The following is a 17,263-nucleotide window of genomic DNA, read 5'->3' on the forward strand; positions in this document are numbered from 1 at the left end:
TCAGGGGCAGTGCTCAAGACATTCACACATGACTCGCTGTACGGATCCTCTCAGTTTGCCCACATCATCGAGGCTGAGAACAGCACCTCTGGGAGTCCCTTTCCCTGTAGCGATCCAGGAGATCTCGCCTGGGCTCAGGACCCGTGGCCACATGGTAAAGCCAGCTAGCCGGCCCACAAACGCCTCGGCCTGGTCAAAGTCTCCACCCATGGAGTCCTGCTCTTGACCCAAAATCAGAGTGCCTCCCGGTGGAATCTCGTAGCCATTTTGGAACCTGGAGCCCGTAGAGATCAGGCGTCGGTCAATGTAATGCCAAAAACGGCCCTCGATGGAGGACCATATGACACACATGTGATGCCACCGGTTGTCCAGGATGGTCTCCACAGGTAACTCCCGGAATGCCGGGTCCCCGATCACGAAGTCCACACTGCCCGCTGAGCTTGTGTTGCGGCCGTAGAGAACCAGCTTGTTGTCATTGTCCTCGGTGGCGTAAGAGAAGAGTGTGCCCATGTACCTGGTCTCAACTCTCACCCAGGTGCAGATTGTCAGCTCATACACACTGGTGGTGAAGCCCTTGGTGAATGTGACATAGTTCTCAGGGGACGCAGAGGGAAACACTAGCATAGAATTCACATTGCATACTGTAAATGAAATCAAACAGAAGCATTAATCCATGACAAGAAATTAGCTAGAGTAAACATTTAACCTTTTATAAATACCTAAAACATACAGTATGTCTATAGCTTGAAAATATGGACAATGTAGATATGTCATGTGGAAGCTTGAATTTAAATGACAGCTATAAATTCTTAATGTCACACTCTGCATTCTTAAAAAGTAAAACTGTCAACCTCATTATTTGTAAGGTTATGTCTGTATTTTTAGATGTGCTTATGGTTAGTTGTATAACCAAACTCAAGATCAGATGCGCTTATTTCCCAGATGTTGTAACTCAAAAAACAACACTGATAATTTTCTAGTTTTCAGCATCTTTCAGAGAGTTCTGTTTCCCCTTTTTGATACAATACAAAAAGTCCCTTTCTAAACTCAGTTTATAAAACTAATGAAACTGGATCCATAGCTTAAAACGGAATGAGAATTACAAGCATTTGGGGATTTGTATTCTGTCTGTTCTGAAATTTAAATATGATGTCAAATTATCCTCATTACTTCATAAACTTTCATGGCGAATGTGCACAGCTGCCTTGGAGACTATACATACTTGTGGCTTGCGCCCTGGGAATGTGATGGTGCGGAATCTTGTGTCTCAGTGGCAGTTGTAGAGCTGCATTCTGAACCAGCAGCTCTTCTCCCTCTGTATCCTCCTTCTCCTCCACCTCTTTTGGAGGCACTTGAGATTCCTCCTGGAAGTCAGTATGCCTGGCCCCCTGCACCCTGTCCCTCAGCCTCCTCCTGTCGCCAGCCTTCCTGCTCCTCTGAGTGGGCCTGGGAGACGGGGGGCTGTTCCTCATCTTCCCCTGTTTAGGGGGTTTTGGTTGGGGTTTCACGTTCCGCTCAACAGGCTGTGTGGAACCCTGAGGCGTCTGATTGGAGTTGAGTGGTTCTCCAGGGAAGGATAACCCCCTCGTGGAGAGGGAGCCTGGCTGCACTACGCTTTCCTTCATGCGCTCCTCCAGTCTCGTCATATGAGTCTGCTGCTCCCTAAGCAGGCCCTGCAGGCTCCTAACCCCGTCTCGGACCTCCTCCTGGTGGGCCTTGACGGAGTCAATGTGGCTCATGTGCTCCTGGAGGTCGTCTGTGAGTTTGGACAGAGCCTCCCGCTGCTGCTGCACCTGCTTCTGAGAGGCCCTGCTGTTGTCCCGCAGGGATCTCTCCAGACTGGTCATCCTCAGGTCCAGCCTCTTTGTCTTCTTCTGCAGCTTCTTGGTCCAGGCCTTCAGCGAGTTCAGGTCTGCATTTGTGGCTGCTTTGAAGGCCTTCAGATCTATGGACAGGCCCTCATATTGCCTGGTCAGTATCTGGAAGCGTGTGTCTATGCTTTGGGAAACGTTAAAATTATCCGCAATGCTTCGAAGGTGGTTTAATGTCCTCTCCTGGAACTTTCTGAACTTTAGAGTAATCGGAGAAAAAAGATTGTCAACATTAGTCAGCACAAAGAATGGAATGTAGTGGACAGACAAGGGCCATTGCGTCTCCAATTCTCCATAAGATCTCTCTATTCTCCATAAGATCTCTCTATTCTGTTTTACAATTCTCCATAAGATCTCTCTATTCTCCATAAGATCTCTCTATTCTGTTTTACAATTCTCCATAAGATCTTTCTATTCTCCATAAGATCTCTCTATTCTCCATAAGATCTCTCTATTCTGTTTTACAATTCTCCATAAGATCTCTCTATTCTCCATAAGATCTCTCTATTCTGTTTTACAATTCTCCATAAGATCTCTCTATTCTCCATAAGATCTCTCTATTCTCCATAAGATCTCTCTATTCTGTTTTTCAATTCTCCATAAGATATCTCTATTCTCCATAAGATCTCTCTATTCTCCATAAGATCTCTCTATTCTCCATAAGATCTCTCAATTCTCCATAAGATCTCTCTATTCTGTTTTATCCTGTAGCATGGTGGTTACTTCATTAGTTAGCCTAAAGAGATGTTTTCAGAAAATGCTAAGCATGCAAGTATAGACCATAAGAATTTGCCCAAACCTGCGCATCCAGCTGTCGCAGCCTCTGTGACAAAAGCTTGTCGGATTGCCTCGTGCCTTGTTCCCAGGTAAGACTAATCAAGAGGAAGATAATGACGAGGATCAGGCCTGGTTTAGCCTTTCTGCAGTCCATGTCGGAGACGACTCTGGTAGAGTCTGTTGTGGAAGGGGCTTTTAGACATCTGAGGACTTGGTTTAGTGTGATGTTTTTTTTTTTTTTTTTTAGACACAGGAGCGATGGCCCTCCCTCTGTCATAGTTTCCAAACCAAACTCCTCTGCGCTTAAGGCTCTGCTGTTGCCAACAGGGAGAGAAAGCTAGCGAACAGGATGATGACTTTAGCAGAGCTCATGTTAATTTGCACACATGCAGGCACACACCAACACACATTTAAGAAGGCAGTGACTTTACATCTTTATGAGCATGTGTGATAAAAAAAAAATCAATTTAAAGTTTAAAGGGCATAATACACATGAAGTATACACATTTACACACTGTAAATATACACAAAAGTGACATGGACTAAAGACCTGTGAGACTTTAACTGGATAATGGTTGGTCCATACCTGTGCTCATGTTTATTTCAATTTGTAAAGAATGAAACCACACAAAGATATCTTCTGTTTCTGTCCTTTCCCTGAAATGAGCTACAAAGAAGCTTCATTTCCTCACAAATTAGCAAGTAATACAGCAAGTTTGAGATCAGTTTGTGAAGTGTCTGAATTAAATTGTTACATTACAATATTTGACTGTATTTAGTCTGACCTGAGGTTACTCCAACCCCCCCTAGAGGTGAAAAGGAGAACATCAGTCACTTTTATTAAACTAAACTAAGTAAACTATTATTGAAATGTAATGTCCTTAGGTGCACTTAGTGACTGTGTCACTGTAACTTAATTTTGCAGGCTTATAAACATGCACATACTCCCCTAGTGAGCAGAGGAAGCACAGACAGCCCAGTCTGGAACAGGGCAATACATAGAGAACAGATCCACTCTCACTAGATTCTCAGTGTAGTCATACTACACATACAGCCCAGTCTGGAACAGGGCCATGCATAGAGAACAGATCCACTCTCACTAGATTCTCACTGCAGACTGTCATACTACTCATTGTGCATTTAAAAAGTTTCATGAGAGTGCGCTGTCTGTGTCATGCAGCCGTGTGGATGCCACCAAGTGGAATGCTGTTGGAATTGCAACAATTGACAGTAAAATTGATTGCTATCACACAACTTTCTTTGCCAACCTGCCTCAAACAGAAGAAAAGTTGGCTTTAAACACCAGAGGGCATTGCTTTCCTCACTCGCCTCTTGCCTCTTGCCTTCTCCAGTGCGTGCACACACCATACTGTATTCTCACACCTGGGACAATGCAGACATTATTTAAGTCATAATACAAAGGATCATGCAAAGCAAACATGAGCTGCAGGATCTAAAATCTCATGCGCAGAAGAGCACGCGGGCTTTTTCTGTAATTACAAGGGAGTGGTGGGGCCTCAGCCCATGTCTGTCATCATGACTGTCTCTCCCTTTCTCCTCGTCTTTGCCACTCTTCATCTTCTAATGTCCCCTCTTCCCTCTCCCTAGTTACACAGTCTGTACATACATCAAAGACTCCTGTGTAGTTATTCACCTTTTGAGGAGCAGTACATGGGTCAGAGAAAGAAAAGCAATAGTAGAGTGTTGTGGTTATGAGATTAATATCAGATGTAGCAAGATGTCAGTGGCAGTGAGTAGGCTCCTGTGTGCAGTGGTTCATCTCCTCATACAGTAGCCCTACCATCGGTGATCCACAGGTGATGCCAGTTAAATCATGCAGGTTAAATCCGATGACACAGATTACATTCCTTAGAACTTGACTTTTGGATGAGATCAGTGAGTATCACTTTGTAAACTAATGATGGCTACCATACATGTCTGGATCAAAGCAAAGAAATTACCTGTTTAAACGGCCATAAGGCCACGTCAATAAGAAACCACTCTAAACACTCGAAACAAATATTTGGCACAGTGTATCCTCCCCTATAAATGCCACTGATATAGACAACAGTATTCACTTCACGACCAGCCAGACGGAAACAGGAAGTATCCAATGAAAACACCAAAACATGATGTTGCTGGGACCAGACAGTCCCAAAGCCATTCCCTTGGGCTGGGCATGGACATATTTGTACATTCATGTTGTTAGCATGTTGTTTGGCCCGTGCAAACATGGCAACAGAATACGTCGGAGATGAGATGAGTCATTTCAGGTGTGAACCTCTGGCTCTCATCTCCATCATGAGGTGACCAGAGGGCCTCTGCTCGCTTGGCCGCTGCTAGAAACTCGGCTGCCGCGAGATGGAATGCCGCGCTGAAGGGAGAGGGAAGGGTTTGGTATGAGGAGCTGAGGAATGCCGTGGAGCCGGCTCGGCAGTCAAGGGAGTTCCTCTGTGTCAAGCCTACTGCCACAGCTGACACGACCGGCCAGCTGTGACACGCACACACACACATGACGGCGGCGTCACCACACCCAGAAACACCTTTCTCAGGCCTCAGCCCTGTCCCATGACCACAGGGTGGACACCCTCGATAGTCTGTGCTTCAGGCCCTCATTCCCACCCTCCAAGCTCTGGCCACTGCCTGGTCTCATCACCAACCCATATGGTCTTAGTATCGCATGGAGATATTCAAAAGTACTGCAGATATTTAAATGATACTATGGAGAGGCAGTGAACCATGATGATAAATTACATTTCCGTCTGATGTTGTCTTGATTGTCAGTGTTGTTGCTTTTATGACTTGCCTTTGGCAAGAAAGTTGAGGCCGAGGGCGAGGGAAAGGGGAATGGTTATGTGAGGACTACTTAGGGCTACTGTCTGAACAGTTTGGATGCCTGTCCTATTTGTGACCTATGCAAACTACACCAGTTCTAAGATGTTTGTCAGTTCTGAATTTATTCTGATCAAGCAAAATATTTGAAGAAATGAAGAAAAAATAATGCCCATTTTTGTTCGGAAATGACCTTAAAGAAATGTTCCCAGTGTTTGGAGCATCAAGGCCGCTGTGTAAATCTCCCCTCTCAAGTCTGCTGAAGGACATTTTGTCTTTCGATCATATCTACTCTCCAACATGCTACTACATTTAGCATCAAGACTGCGATATCGGATGATATCTTACCTTTGTGGAAATGATAGTGGCCTTGGGGCATGATAAGAGAATGCAGTATCAGTTCCTCGTGCTGTTGTCAGCTCAAAATCTACCTCACTGCTTGAGATTTTACAATCAAACTAAATCTCGTACCAACTCTGAGCTTTGAATAACAGGTCTATGAGGTTCATTTACAGTAAGGACAGGATTGCATCTTTGTGGAAAAATATAATAAACCATGTTGTGGTTGGAATGCTACATTTCATGATTCTGAGGAGCAGGTTTAGGCCCTTGTTCATGAGCCACCGGACGAGAATGTGCTGCTGAGAGAGAAACAGGTTCAGCAGAGAGAAAGAGGCAGAGACTAAAGCATACAGATCTAATTCTGTGGGCCCTTCTTACTGGTAACATCTGCTTCCTGTTTTATCCCATGAATATATATGGCAACAGGTCTGGGTGGGGCCAGGTCTAGGAGAGTAGCCTAAGTGCACGGGGTCTTCAGGCTCAGTCTAATACGGACGCTGACGGAGTACAGGTAAGACACTTGAAATCTTGCATTTGAGGATCTGGGCGTTCGATTTGTTGATACTTCTGATAAGTCTTTCTACTCATGTTGATGTTTGTCTTTTGCGATAATCTCCTCTCTTCTCAAAGTTGTTTCAGTGTGGTTGAACATTTGGCATCACCTAATGGGGTCTTATGTAGCTTTGATATAGTCTGATGTGATTCATACGGTGGATGGTTAGGTTAGGGGAATCTTTTATTTTGTGAGGCTGACAGAGCAAGTAAGTCGTTTTTGTGTAAAAGGACAAAACACACAAGACACTAAAGACACTCCGCTGGAACTAGTATACAAATGTGTAAATATTGATGATAGCATCAGGGAGCTGAGGGAAATATTCATCAGCAGAGGGAAATATTCATTTTTAACCGAATTTCTATTGGTCTTTTATTAAATGTCAAAGAAAATAGTGTTGAAGTAGGCATTGAGTAAGGATTGCTCAACTCTCTATAGAGGCTCACTCAGGTACAGTGGTACAGGGCCGCACCCCTCTCAAGGGCCGGTTGATGAATTCCTCTAACACTGGACATTTTTGTCTCAGATTGCAGTCATTTCATTCTCCCCCAACCTGAGATAACAGTGACATGGCTTAAAAGTGTGTTCTTTATAGTTAAGGTAACCACAATGTTCTGTATTACTGCCCCTCATCTTTAAATCACAAAAGCTCTGGTATCCTCAGTCTGTAGTCTGAAGTCTGTCATTTTCATGGCAAACATTTATTTTGGAATTGGGAATTGGAGTGGGAATATTGTTGTATATCGATCCATATCAAAAGGAGGTTCCAAAGTTCGCAAAGGATAAATCACTGAAGGTGTGGCTAAATTCACAGGCGTTAGCCTGGACCTAGGCCCTCAAGACTGGAGACATCCACCGTCCCTTAGGGTTCAAGGACAGGGACAGGGACAGGGACAGGGCTCAGGGACAGCACTGTGAGCTCTGCTGGTATTATTCACAGCACAGGAGAGTATCCTCAGCAGTTTTAAAGGGCTGTAATGGACTTGGGGGTAATGAAGCAGAGAACAGGAAAGGGAATTTTGATGGAGACAATTGAGACATGTGGCACTGCCACATTCCACCTTCAGGGGGAAAACGCCTGCTTCAGACAAGGGCGAGGCCTGTGCTGCTTTTGTCTTCAGTTGTGTCATCAAGTGTTTTCCTGAACAATGGAGCATGATAGACGAATTGGGGTAAAGTCTTTAATGACCTTAAAAAAACAAAACAGCAACAGCAACCTAATAACTGAACATTAACCAACGGCATTAACCAAAGTGATCCTGTTTCAAAACTAATTCAGGAAATGTGTGATAATACAAAACTTGACCCTTTTCACTTCTGTATCAATAATGAAATGATCATAAATGCTTTTGACTTGAGGAAAGAAAACCATTTTATGAGACCACTGCCCTCTGGTGGTCATGTATCTGAGCCACTTTGTGCTCTTTTGCTTCTGATAACTCAGCAGTTATCCAGTTGGTACTCCCACGACTGAACCCAGATATAAGGAGCCACCAATTGTTAACCAGCAGCTGGGGACACCTTCAACATTTCCCTACTGCACTAAATAATATGGAACAAAGTCACGGTTGTACGCAGGGCTTCTCACATCTACAAACACTGACACCCCCATGTTACATTAACAGGCACTTGCTCGTTAGATGCAGGTGGAGACTGTTAGGGGAGACCCCGCCTTGTTTCACAGCCACATGACATAAAGATGATTCATTGTCCGTGTGAATGTGACTTAACACATATCTCTTTATTTTCCAGTTCTGGTTATAAACAATGAGCACAGGAGGCAGAGGGGAGCCTCCTCCCTATATCATACCAGGTAGGCCTGTCTGTCACGGAGCTACAAAATCAGCTTGGCATCAGCACTCAACATGATATGCATGATTTAGTCCATTCAAACCAATGTATTCCAGTTCAGAGCAATGTGGCGTCATGTTATGAGAAACGTGTTAATATGCAGCTACCACAGACACATACTTTGGTGTGCTTTGGTGTGTGTTGACACAGTGCAAACAAATCCAATGTCCACTACACACTTAAAGCCTGTAATTTGTGCCCTTAGTTGAAGGGCCTGAAGGAGATGATGGCGTTAAGGTGTATCACTTGCACACGCCCTTCACACCACCGTCAAGTACAATCGAGCGGTTCCAGTCACCTGGAGACGACCCTTATGCCTCCGTAACCCAGGCCGAAAATGGTAAGTCCATGGATAGGCCCGTCTTTTTGCCATGTTGATATTCTGGAATGGACACAAACATGCACATTTGTATTAACACATTCTATCAACCTAAATGTGTGTGAAATGTGTGAAACCCATTATAAGGACAACTTTCTTTCAACCCCAAACCAACCGAATGTGCGTGTGTGTGTGTGTGTGTGTATGCCTCATGGGAACCGTAATCTCTATTGATGTATCCACACTGGTCGTCACCTTTTGCAGTCAGCTCAACTCAGGCTGGAGCCCCACCACAGGAGGGGGTGAAGAGGTTTGTTAGTGAGGATCGTGAACTAGGCAGCAGCCCAGGAATGATCACGTGCCCAAGCTGTCAACAGCAGGTGCTCACTGAGGTCACGTACAAAGTCGGATCGTACGCTTGGATCATGTGTTTCGTCTTCATTCTGTGCGGGTAAGAGCCACTAGGGTGCGGTGCAGAAACAAAATGGCCACCTTTCTCCTCCCTGGGCCAGCGGGTTGAGTGACCACTTGTGTCCATTTGTTCCAGGTTGGTGCTCTGCTGCTGTCTGATCCCCTTGTTCCACAAGCACTTCAAAGACGCCTACCACTCCTGCCCCAGGTGCCAACGGGTTCTACACGTGGAGAAGAAGAAATGCTGCCCTTGACCTCCGTCTTGGCTCTGGGCCTCTTGGCAGAAGCAGCGCGGTGTCCTTGAAGCCTTTGGTTTACTGAAGGCTGACAGACCTCTGTTGCTGCCAGAGTTGTTTTCTAATATTGGTTAATTGAAGTTGGTTATGGGTTATGAAGAACTGTGACTATTGTTCTAGAGTAGTCCACTGCATCAGTGTCTGATTTAACCTTGTCAAGGGAAGGCTTGCTATGCATACGCGTCACAACATTTACACTTCATGACATTTGATCTGGTGATGCTACAGACCTTGCTTACAATGACAAAGTATAGAGCACTAAGATTTGCAGACTGTGCAATAGGAACTAATTAAGTAATGTATTAATATATTGACATTAAAAAAATCAATGTGTATTTGGTATTGTGTACAATCTGAAGGATGCGAATTTGATTGACATTTCTTTTCTACGTATAAAGTGCTTCCTGTAAAAGTGTCTTCTCATTAATTGCCAGGCTCTGCTGGAGGGTAGGGTTTTTTTTATAAATTTTTCCTCTGGATCCAAAGATCCATCCTGAAGGAAGTTATGTCTTAAGTTCATGAACCCTGATGTCATGCTGAACAAAAACACTTCCCCTTTTACTAAGAGACCATTACATTTAGGCTTATGCCAATTAATGCACTCATTTTTATAGAAAATTTTATTCAACATACATTTTCCAGCAAAAAGGCAATATACAGGAATAGTTGTCGTACACTGCTGCTACAAGGAGGAATTAAACTGGAAAAACTCCAAGATGTGATCTGCAGGTCATCTTCGTACTGCACTTAAACAAGACAAAACTGTTGCAATTGGTTAAAGAAAACAAAATAAAAAATTAAACGGAAAAGTCAGGATCCAAAATAAAACTACACACAATGAATATGAACATCTGAATCAATCTGTACCCAACAAAATGTTTTTTTTTTTTTTCTTTAACTTTTTTTTAATTTTACAGGTTTTTCATTCTTTAAATATACAATTTCATTGTTGTCTTTAACAAAGCCAACTATGCACTAGGGCGCCTTCTTTCTGCACTTGGGAAAAAAAGAAAAAAAGGGTGTTTGTATTGGTTATTGGTGCTGGTTTGATTATTCTATGGCCTTCACCAGTCCTATGTGCCTGCAGATTCCCTGCCAATGCGAAGTACAGTGAATGTGTAGCGTATGAGGGGCCGGGTGGGGCCCTAATCCTCTGATAAAGCCAAACACAGCAGAGAGTCAGAGGCAGACAGGGGACACAGAGGAGTCCGGACAGGCAGAATAAGAATGGAGGGCAAGAAAGAGGGGGAAAACCCAAACAAGAAAAAATGTAAAACAAAAAGCTTAAGACCGAGTGGGGGGGAGCAACCCAAAGGGATATGCAAATCATACTACAACCAAAGTTTACATTTGACAGTGCTGAAAAATGTAAACCCTTTGATAATAAGTGCCAACGTGCAAGATGAAGTACAGACAAATTTATTTCTTTTCTTTTTTTTTTTCATTTATTTAAAACAGATGCTGTGGATCTTTATTGTTATTTTTTGTTTGTTTTATTTATTATACAAGTTTTGCAGAAAAAAAAACTGAACTAAACTGAATTCCTCCAACCAAACTAAGTGAGAAAAGAGTTGTGTAAACATGAAAATTGACTAGTTGCACTAAGGGACCAGGAAAAAAAAAATGACAACCACTTCAGGGCAACTAGCAAGCATCGACCATCCGCAATGAATTTGTTTTTGAAGGATCAGTGTCCTTGTTTTCACGAATGGCAAACATCTCTTTCTGCCGCCTCCCTCCAACGCTATGCACCAGCCTTATCACCATAACAATTCTTAAAAAAAAAAAAAAAAAAGGAAAAACAAAAAAGAAATCTACAAGTTCAAACCATCCACCCATTTTGCTAAAATCCAATTCATTCTTCCAGACCCAATAGGCAGCCAATAGTTAGAGAAGCCAAATTGAACAGCCTCAGAAGGAGGAACAAGGGGGAGAAAAAAAACAAAAGAAAAACACATCAGCAGCAAATCCATTTGCTGAAGACTTCATACATGGTGCCTGTGTACCCTGTCAGCAGGTGTTAAAACGTGGTGCACACAAGAGAGGTTTGGTTAAAGTCTTTAGTATGGGTGGAGCTGTGGCGTTAGCGTGGAATCTGCTCAGTTGTGGATCTTGATCGCTTTTTCCAGGTATGTGTAGCGGCCTCTCTTTGGAGCTTTGTTGAAATGGTCTAGTCCTAACCAAGGCCTTGGGTGTGACATGTTTCCTATGAGGACAGAGAGACAGACAGACAGAGAGAGGACAGAGAGAGAGACAGACAGAACAAAAACAGCAACCATTACTTCCACTGTCTTTTAGCATTAGAAGGGACACAGAACAGAATTAACTCCAGGCCCCTCCTCATGGCCTGGGGCAGTTATCCATTTGCAAACGGTGCATCTGATCGGAGCAGAGATCGATAATAATAATAATAATAATAATAATAATAATACCTGGCTGCGGCTCGAAGTCCTTCAGGTTGACCTCGTACTCATCCTCGTTGATGTACTGATGTCGGCCCATCATGACAATCGCGAATTTAAACTGCAGGGAAAGAGAAACCAGTGACAGATCAGACAGATGATTCAAAGATGCAGCAGGCTACATGAGCCAAAGGATGCTTTGGGCCTTCGTCTGGCAAGGTTGCATTGCACAGTCAGACACTATCTGGGGCAAGGAGAAAGGCCACATGATCCACAACTATTTTACCTTCTCAAACTCCTTCTCTTGGATGTCGAGCATGGTCTGAATCCTCCTCATGACGTCTCTGAAGCACTCGCCCTACAGCAGAGCAGACACACACAAAACAGGCTCACACTTTGATTTCCATTCACCTTACTTGCTGGCATGCACTGTGATCAATGAGCAGGGCTGTAACACTGTAAAGAGTTGTACTGGAGGGACTGTGGAGGGGTTTGAGGAGAGATCCTTACAGCACTAGAACCAACCCTATGCTTCCACCGATTCCACACACACACACACACCTGTCTGATTTTCAGCAAGAAGGGAATGCCGAAGGTCCCAAAGACTTCTTTGTGGAAATGTGCAACAGGAATCAGCATCTCGGTCTCTTTGTCCAGGTCCACCTGGTCCAGGGGGATCTCCTGCAAACAGGCAGACACAGTGCATGTTAATGGAAGCTAGCGAGGCCAATTCAACAAGTGGGTTTAGACCCCGTGATGACCCTGACGCATACACAAATGCAACACAAAGGCACGCCATTGACAGGAGCTTGTTTAACAATGGCAGAAATGGTAAACAATGGCAGGGCACGGACAGCTGAGCGACGGGCTGCGCTCACCTCTATTCTGAACGTTCGGCTGGCCGCAGGAGATAAACATTCTAGCAGTTCGTCCTCTTGGTGAACGCCGATAATTTTGTAGCTTACGATTTCTAAGAGCCTGAGAGGGCGAGAGAGAGAGAGAGAAAGACAAAAAATAAATACAAATCAGACACTGTCAGGAAGGGAGGACCAGAGGGGCAAGGAAAGGTCGCCTTTCTGTAGAGGCAAAGCAAGTCCTTGACCAAGCTGTATAATGAAGTGAGCCACAGGCAGGCAGAGCCTTGCTCTTGTGAGGAGGCGTGTGTGTGGCCGTTACCTCAGCTTCTCCGAGCCTTTGTCAGAGAGCTCCACAGCTTTTTTACATTCCTCCAACAGGTCCCTCACGCAGCCATGCTTGTCAGGGTATAGTGTTATCTCCTGAGGGAGGAAGACCAAACAAGGATGGAGAGAAGAAGGGCATCAATGTGAGGTCATGTAAAAGAAGGCTGTATTTACACACACACACATCTGCAAAGCAACTTAGGCATTGGTATGTTGCTTTTACCTCTTCACGAAACTGACTGTTGAGCCATATGGATTTGAAACTCCGCCTGTTCTCGAAGTCTGTGATCTTCATCTTCAGCTGAGGGGGAGAGAGAGGGAAGATGCTCAGTCAGTGGCACACACCAAAGAGTGTCCTTAGAAGCTGAACACCAAACCATGCAGACACACACACACACACACACACACACACACACACACACACACAGAGAGACCACTCAGGCTCTTTCTAGAGACACTCACCTGCTGGTAGTAGAGCTTCTTGGGCTGCCGGGGCTTGAAGAACTGCAGCAGGTCTCGGAGAGTGCCTTCATAGTTGTGCCTGAGAGGGTTTCCTGGGCCATCTCTGTACCTGCCAGAGACGTGGGCAATTGATCAGTACGGCAGAGGGAAAGATGGAGAGAAAGAGATTGCAGTGTAGAGAGAGATATCAATAACTAGACAGAAGAATGAAGAGTGAAGCACTGTTGCAGAGAGAGAGAGAGAGAGAGAGAGAGAGAGAGAGAGAGAGAGAGAGAGAGAGAGAGAGAGAGAGAGAGAGAGAGAGAGAGAGAGAGAGAGAGAGAGAGAGAGAGAGAGAGAGAGAGAGGGGCCAATCCACCCACAGAAAGACTGAAAGGTAACCAAGACAAGCAGACAGGAAGAAAGAGGTAGAGGCAGAGATGTGTGACAAACGCACCCCTGGGACTTGAAGAACTGCAGGAGCATAGGGTCAGTGTTTAACCTCTGTGCTACAGTCTTAGCCACCTGCAAGACAAAACCATGACGACCAGTGAGATCACACACACGCTTGGGAACATCAACTTTCAATTGGACCAGACAAAAACAAACATTTGAACCCTTCACTTTACCTGGAAGTAGTTCATTCTGTTGGACAGTGTGACGACAAAGCCAGGGTCATTGTGGATGGTTTTGTCGCAGAAAATGACGTCCACGCGGTGGTACAGGTCTCTGAAGTAGTCCTTCGCTGTGGGAAGCTCACTGGTGTCATTCTCAGGGTCATCCCTGTAAATCAAAAGTGACAGGTGTAAGTGTATACCCCAAGCAAGTCTTGTCAAACTCGTTATTGCAACAGGGAAGTAGGCCGTCCTTACTTCTGGAACACAATGATATCTCCATCCATCAATTCATCCAGAGCCTTGTCCAAGGAGACGTCATAGTCTTGTATGCGTTCTGTTAAATTCGGTTTAACTTCCTGTAAAGGACACGCACACACACGAGACACACACTTTAGGCTTAGCTCACACCGGACTAAATGTTTCAATGATTTATACACTACAATTCTCAAACTGCTTTACTTTTTACGTCATTTCAAATATGCACATACATATCCCTAGCAACATACACAGAAAGTAAGAGAATTTCCATGTGCATTCTCCCACAAATGAACCTTTGAAGTGCAAGAGGGGTTGTGTGAGCCATGGATGCGTACCTCATAGAGGATAAGACTAGTTCCCTGCTGGAACCCTGCTCTCTCACACATGACGGGCAGCAAGTCTCCTGTTATCAGGCAAAACAGTCATGGTTAAAATCATTTGCAATCTGCAATCATTTAAGAAAGCTAGCCGGGTGTGAAAAATCTATTCATTTTAGCTTGGGGTGACCGACTTACGTATTTTACAGGATATAGGTGTGTAGATATGTCCACAATAATTTAAGCTTCTGGTTTTTGGATCATACATCTTCAAGAACAACATGACATCATCTGGAAAGGAAGGGTGACAAACATTAGAGAGGTAAGTTATTGGGAGATGTGCTACGGTTAACAGAGGTGTGTACTGATTAACACACATCAGTTTGACAAGCGGAGGGAGAGATGTGCCACATGACAACGTGGATGTGTATATCAAACATAAAAATCCAGAAAATCCAAGTGGAATGTGAAAAAGATGGTGGGTCTGCTTGGAACAAACCACTTTCTTAACCACTGAACAAACAGTTAAATACACTAAATGAATTTTGCCCACTCCTTCTAGCACACCACACACTCGTATATCAGATGCCAGGAATGAACAGGGACTTCATGAAGGAGGACTGGCTCTGGGCGGAAATGAGAAAAATAGCACTTACGGTCTTTGTCGAACTTCGGTAACGTGGCACCACTGGCAGCCATCTCTGGGTCTACTGTTTCCAGAAATATTGTCCACGGGTTTTCATTGTCACTCAAGTCAATCATCTGTATGAGCAAGTAGCAAGTGTTAGCATCCATCTGTTTTCATTGAAGGACAACATCTCGGCGCAGTCTAACCACACATAGAACGCGACACAAAACAGCGAACATGAAGGGCTTTAGTAGCCGACTCAGCGAGGAACAAACGAATGGAGAGGGTTATTTATAAAAGGTTAATGTGGTCGCCATGCTTCGCAGGATATGTAAACAGGATCGGGTGGAACAGAAAGGATGGATGATGGCACGTGCTATTCCAAAGCACGACACTCTTGCTTGACAACAAGTCATTCAGACAAGCGAGCACAAGGGTGACCAGAGGCTGTCGCACTCACAGACTTGTTGCAGTCGGCCTCGTAGTCGAGCATGGCGGGCCTCTTGGTGCCGTTGCTCCGGGCCTGCATGGGCCACAGCCTCATCTGGTCCTGTGGGAAGCCCTGCAGAAGATCAATACAACAGTAAAGCACCTCACCACCAGTACACAGCGCACCAAGCTACAGACTGACTGCACGTTACTGCATCATACACCACAATCCAGACTGAGATCTACGTGATTGCCGTGATTCTTTTGATAAACATTGAATTTGAAATCAGTTAGAAACAAAAAAAAAAAGGGACAGGGGATGATAAAGAACTGAAATGTTTAAACTATCAGTCATGTTAAAATGAAATGAGTATGCTTTAATATTATTTGCACACCTTATCTGTGGAATGAAGCCAGAAAACACTACCTGTGTGTATTACCCGCAGTTTATGCAATGTTATGTCAAACTTTGCTACAACGGTAAAGGGAAACAGTGTTTTCTGGTTGTTATGGTTGTCCAGTTGCAATGCTAGTTAACTAGCTAGCTAGGGCAACTTTTAAATAACCTAAAGTTTAAATGGCAAAGTCCCATTGGCATGAAACGATAGCTAGTTATCTAACTGATGTTACAGTCTCCTCAAATGTTAGCTATACTATTATAGTGGGTAAAGATAGAAACACTCAGGGTGCCTGTGCAGCTTCATATTTACATGAGCTCATATTCATTACATTACATTTACATTTAGCAGACGCTTTTATCCAAAGCGACTTACAATGTATACATTTACACTGATGGCACACTGCACATCAGGAGCAATTAGGGGTTCAGTGTCTTGCTCAAGGACACTTCGACAGGGAATTGAACTAGCAACCTTCTGATTACTAAACCACTTCTCTACCTCCTGTACCACTGTCGCCCCACTATTCACTAAGCTACAGATAGCTAGGGTAGTTCATAGCTAGGTGAACTGGTAAACTTGAGACCACGCACGTTACGGTAGATGAGAAGAGGTGCTTACCATGGTCTGTGACAAGTTTTGGACAAACTCAGCCAGGGTGGAGCTCTTGAGCACCTTGAACACGGTGTACTTGACCTTCTCTTCGTCGTACATGTCGTTACCCTGGTGGCCACAGAACTGGTCCTCGGTCACCATCTGTGAAGATCCAAAAAAAATAGTCAACACACAGGGCCAGTAAAACACGTGATTCAAATCTGCTCCACCCAGAACTCCAGAGCTGATCCAAGAGTTGGGCTAGTCACTGACCTATACTGCTTTAGATTTCCCTTCGTTCTTCAAGGCCCAGGCCCCCCCTCTGGCTAGAGACTTGCCACTGGGCCAGAGACAAGGTCACAATGACCTTCAGACCCTTAAATGCCTTCAGTCTTCCTGCCCAGTTCATAATCCTTAACCAGGTTTCCTACCCATTTTCACTGACATTTCTAAACTTTTCCAGGACCCTTAATTTAATTTCCATGACCTTTCACAATCTACAAGTACACAAAATTGCACACTTTACTCTGCAGGCTGGGCCTGTTTATCGAATGAAAATGAATCAACCTTTTCCATTCCCTTTCTAATAGAATAGTTAGGCCATGTCAAATCAAGTGGATACTGTATGACACAGCAGAAATGTATACAACGAAACATTATCCACAGAAGAGTACCATAACAATTTATTTCATTAGACCTGCATTTGGCAAAATCAAATTGAATGGCTCTAAACGTTTCCCAGGCTT

At 44.3% G+C, this 17,263-nt stretch overlaps 3 protein-coding genes across 7 annotated transcripts in view; 1 reads left to right on the forward strand and 2 right to left on the reverse strand.

The window, feature by feature from the left end:
* LOC105899894 (pentraxin-4) lies at positions 1 to 3,308 on the reverse strand. The gene is made up of 3 exons (XM_012827116.3): positions 2,671 to 3,308; positions 1,223 to 2,069; positions 1 to 641 (listed from the first exon to the last, which is right to left on the reverse strand). Exons 1-3 carry the CDS (start codon positions 2,923 to 2,925, stop codon positions 1 to 3), a joined length of 1,743 nt encoding a protein of 580 aa, XP_012682570.3. The 5' UTR covers positions 2,926 to 3,308.
* si:ch211-157c3.4 (Lipopolysaccharide-induced tumor necrosis factor-alpha factor homolog-like) lies at positions 272 to 10,080 on the forward strand. The gene is made up of 5 exons (XM_031565955.2): positions 272 to 386; positions 8,128 to 8,188; positions 8,432 to 8,566; positions 8,810 to 8,996; positions 9,093 to 10,080. Exons 2-5 carry the CDS (start codon positions 8,143 to 8,145, stop codon positions 9,208 to 9,210), a joined length of 486 nt encoding a protein of 161 aa, XP_031421815.1. The 5' UTR covers positions 272 to 386; positions 8,128 to 8,142; the 3' UTR covers positions 9,211 to 10,080.
* The window catches only part of usp7 (ubiquitin specific peptidase 7 (herpes virus-associated)), a 20,119-nt gene continuing 12,713 nt past the window's right edge, over positions 9,858 to 17,263 (reverse strand). For 4 of the 5 annotated variants that reach the window (XM_031565938.2, XM_012827188.3, XM_031565946.2 and 1 more), the window contains 16 exons: positions 16,545 to 16,679; positions 15,557 to 15,658; positions 15,125 to 15,230; positions 14,667 to 14,759; positions 14,487 to 14,554; positions 14,149 to 14,249; positions 13,906 to 14,059; positions 13,734 to 13,801; positions 13,298 to 13,406; positions 13,059 to 13,136; positions 12,831 to 12,931; positions 12,533 to 12,632; positions 12,216 to 12,335; positions 11,941 to 12,012; positions 11,685 to 11,775; positions 9,858 to 11,458 (listed from right to left, as the gene is read on the reverse strand). In XM_031565938.2, the coding sequence (XP_031421798.1) occupies positions 11,352 to 11,458; positions 11,685 to 11,775; positions 11,941 to 12,012; positions 12,216 to 12,335; positions 12,533 to 12,632; positions 12,831 to 12,931; positions 13,059 to 13,136; positions 13,298 to 13,406; positions 13,734 to 13,801; positions 13,906 to 14,059; positions 14,149 to 14,249; positions 14,487 to 14,554; positions 14,667 to 14,759; positions 15,125 to 15,230; positions 15,557 to 15,658; positions 16,545 to 16,679 (1,605 nt within the window). In that variant the 3' untranslated portion in view covers positions 9,858 to 11,351. The remainder of the gene's footprint in view (positions 11,459 to 11,684; positions 11,776 to 11,940; positions 12,013 to 12,215; positions 12,336 to 12,532; positions 12,633 to 12,830; positions 12,932 to 13,058; positions 13,137 to 13,297; positions 13,407 to 13,733; positions 13,802 to 13,905; positions 14,060 to 14,148; positions 14,250 to 14,486; positions 14,555 to 14,666; positions 14,760 to 15,124; positions 15,231 to 15,556; positions 15,659 to 16,544; positions 16,680 to 17,263) is intronic. The other variant, XM_031565942.2, reaches the window with a different exon arrangement.

The sequence above is a fragment of the Clupea harengus genome, chromosome 1 (assembly GCF_900700415.2).
Source record: "Clupea harengus chromosome 1, Ch_v2.0.2, whole genome shotgun sequence".
Taxonomy (NCBI): Eukaryota; Metazoa; Chordata; class Actinopteri; order Clupeiformes; family Clupeidae; genus Clupea; species Clupea harengus.

Bases quoted from the DNA above. Each gene is read 5' to 3' on its own strand.
- LOC105899894 (XM_012827116.3), bottom strand. From the start codon at position 2,925: ATGACAGAGGGAGGGCCATCGCTCCTGTGTCTAAAAAAAAAAAAAAAA. The intron at 2,070-2,670 runs GTTTGGGCAAAT...ATTACTCTAAAG, and splicing joins TGCGACAGCTGGATGCGCAG to TTCAGAAAGTTCCAGGAGAG. The intron at 642-1,222 runs GTATGTATAGTC...TTTCATTTACAG, and splicing joins TCCCAGGGCGCAAGCCACAA to TATGCAATGTGAATTCTATG.
- si:ch211-157c3.4 (XM_031565955.2), top strand. From the start codon at position 8,143: ATGAGCACAGGAGGCAGAGGGGAGCCTCCTCCCTATATCATACCAG. The intron at 8,189-8,431 runs GTAGGCCTGTCT...TTGTGCCCTTAG, and splicing joins TCCTCCCTATATCATACCAG to TTGAAGGGCCTGAAGGAGAT. The intron at 8,567-8,809 runs GTAAGTCCATGG...CACCTTTTGCAG, and splicing joins CGTAACCCAGGCCGAAAATG to TCAGCTCAACTCAGGCTGGA.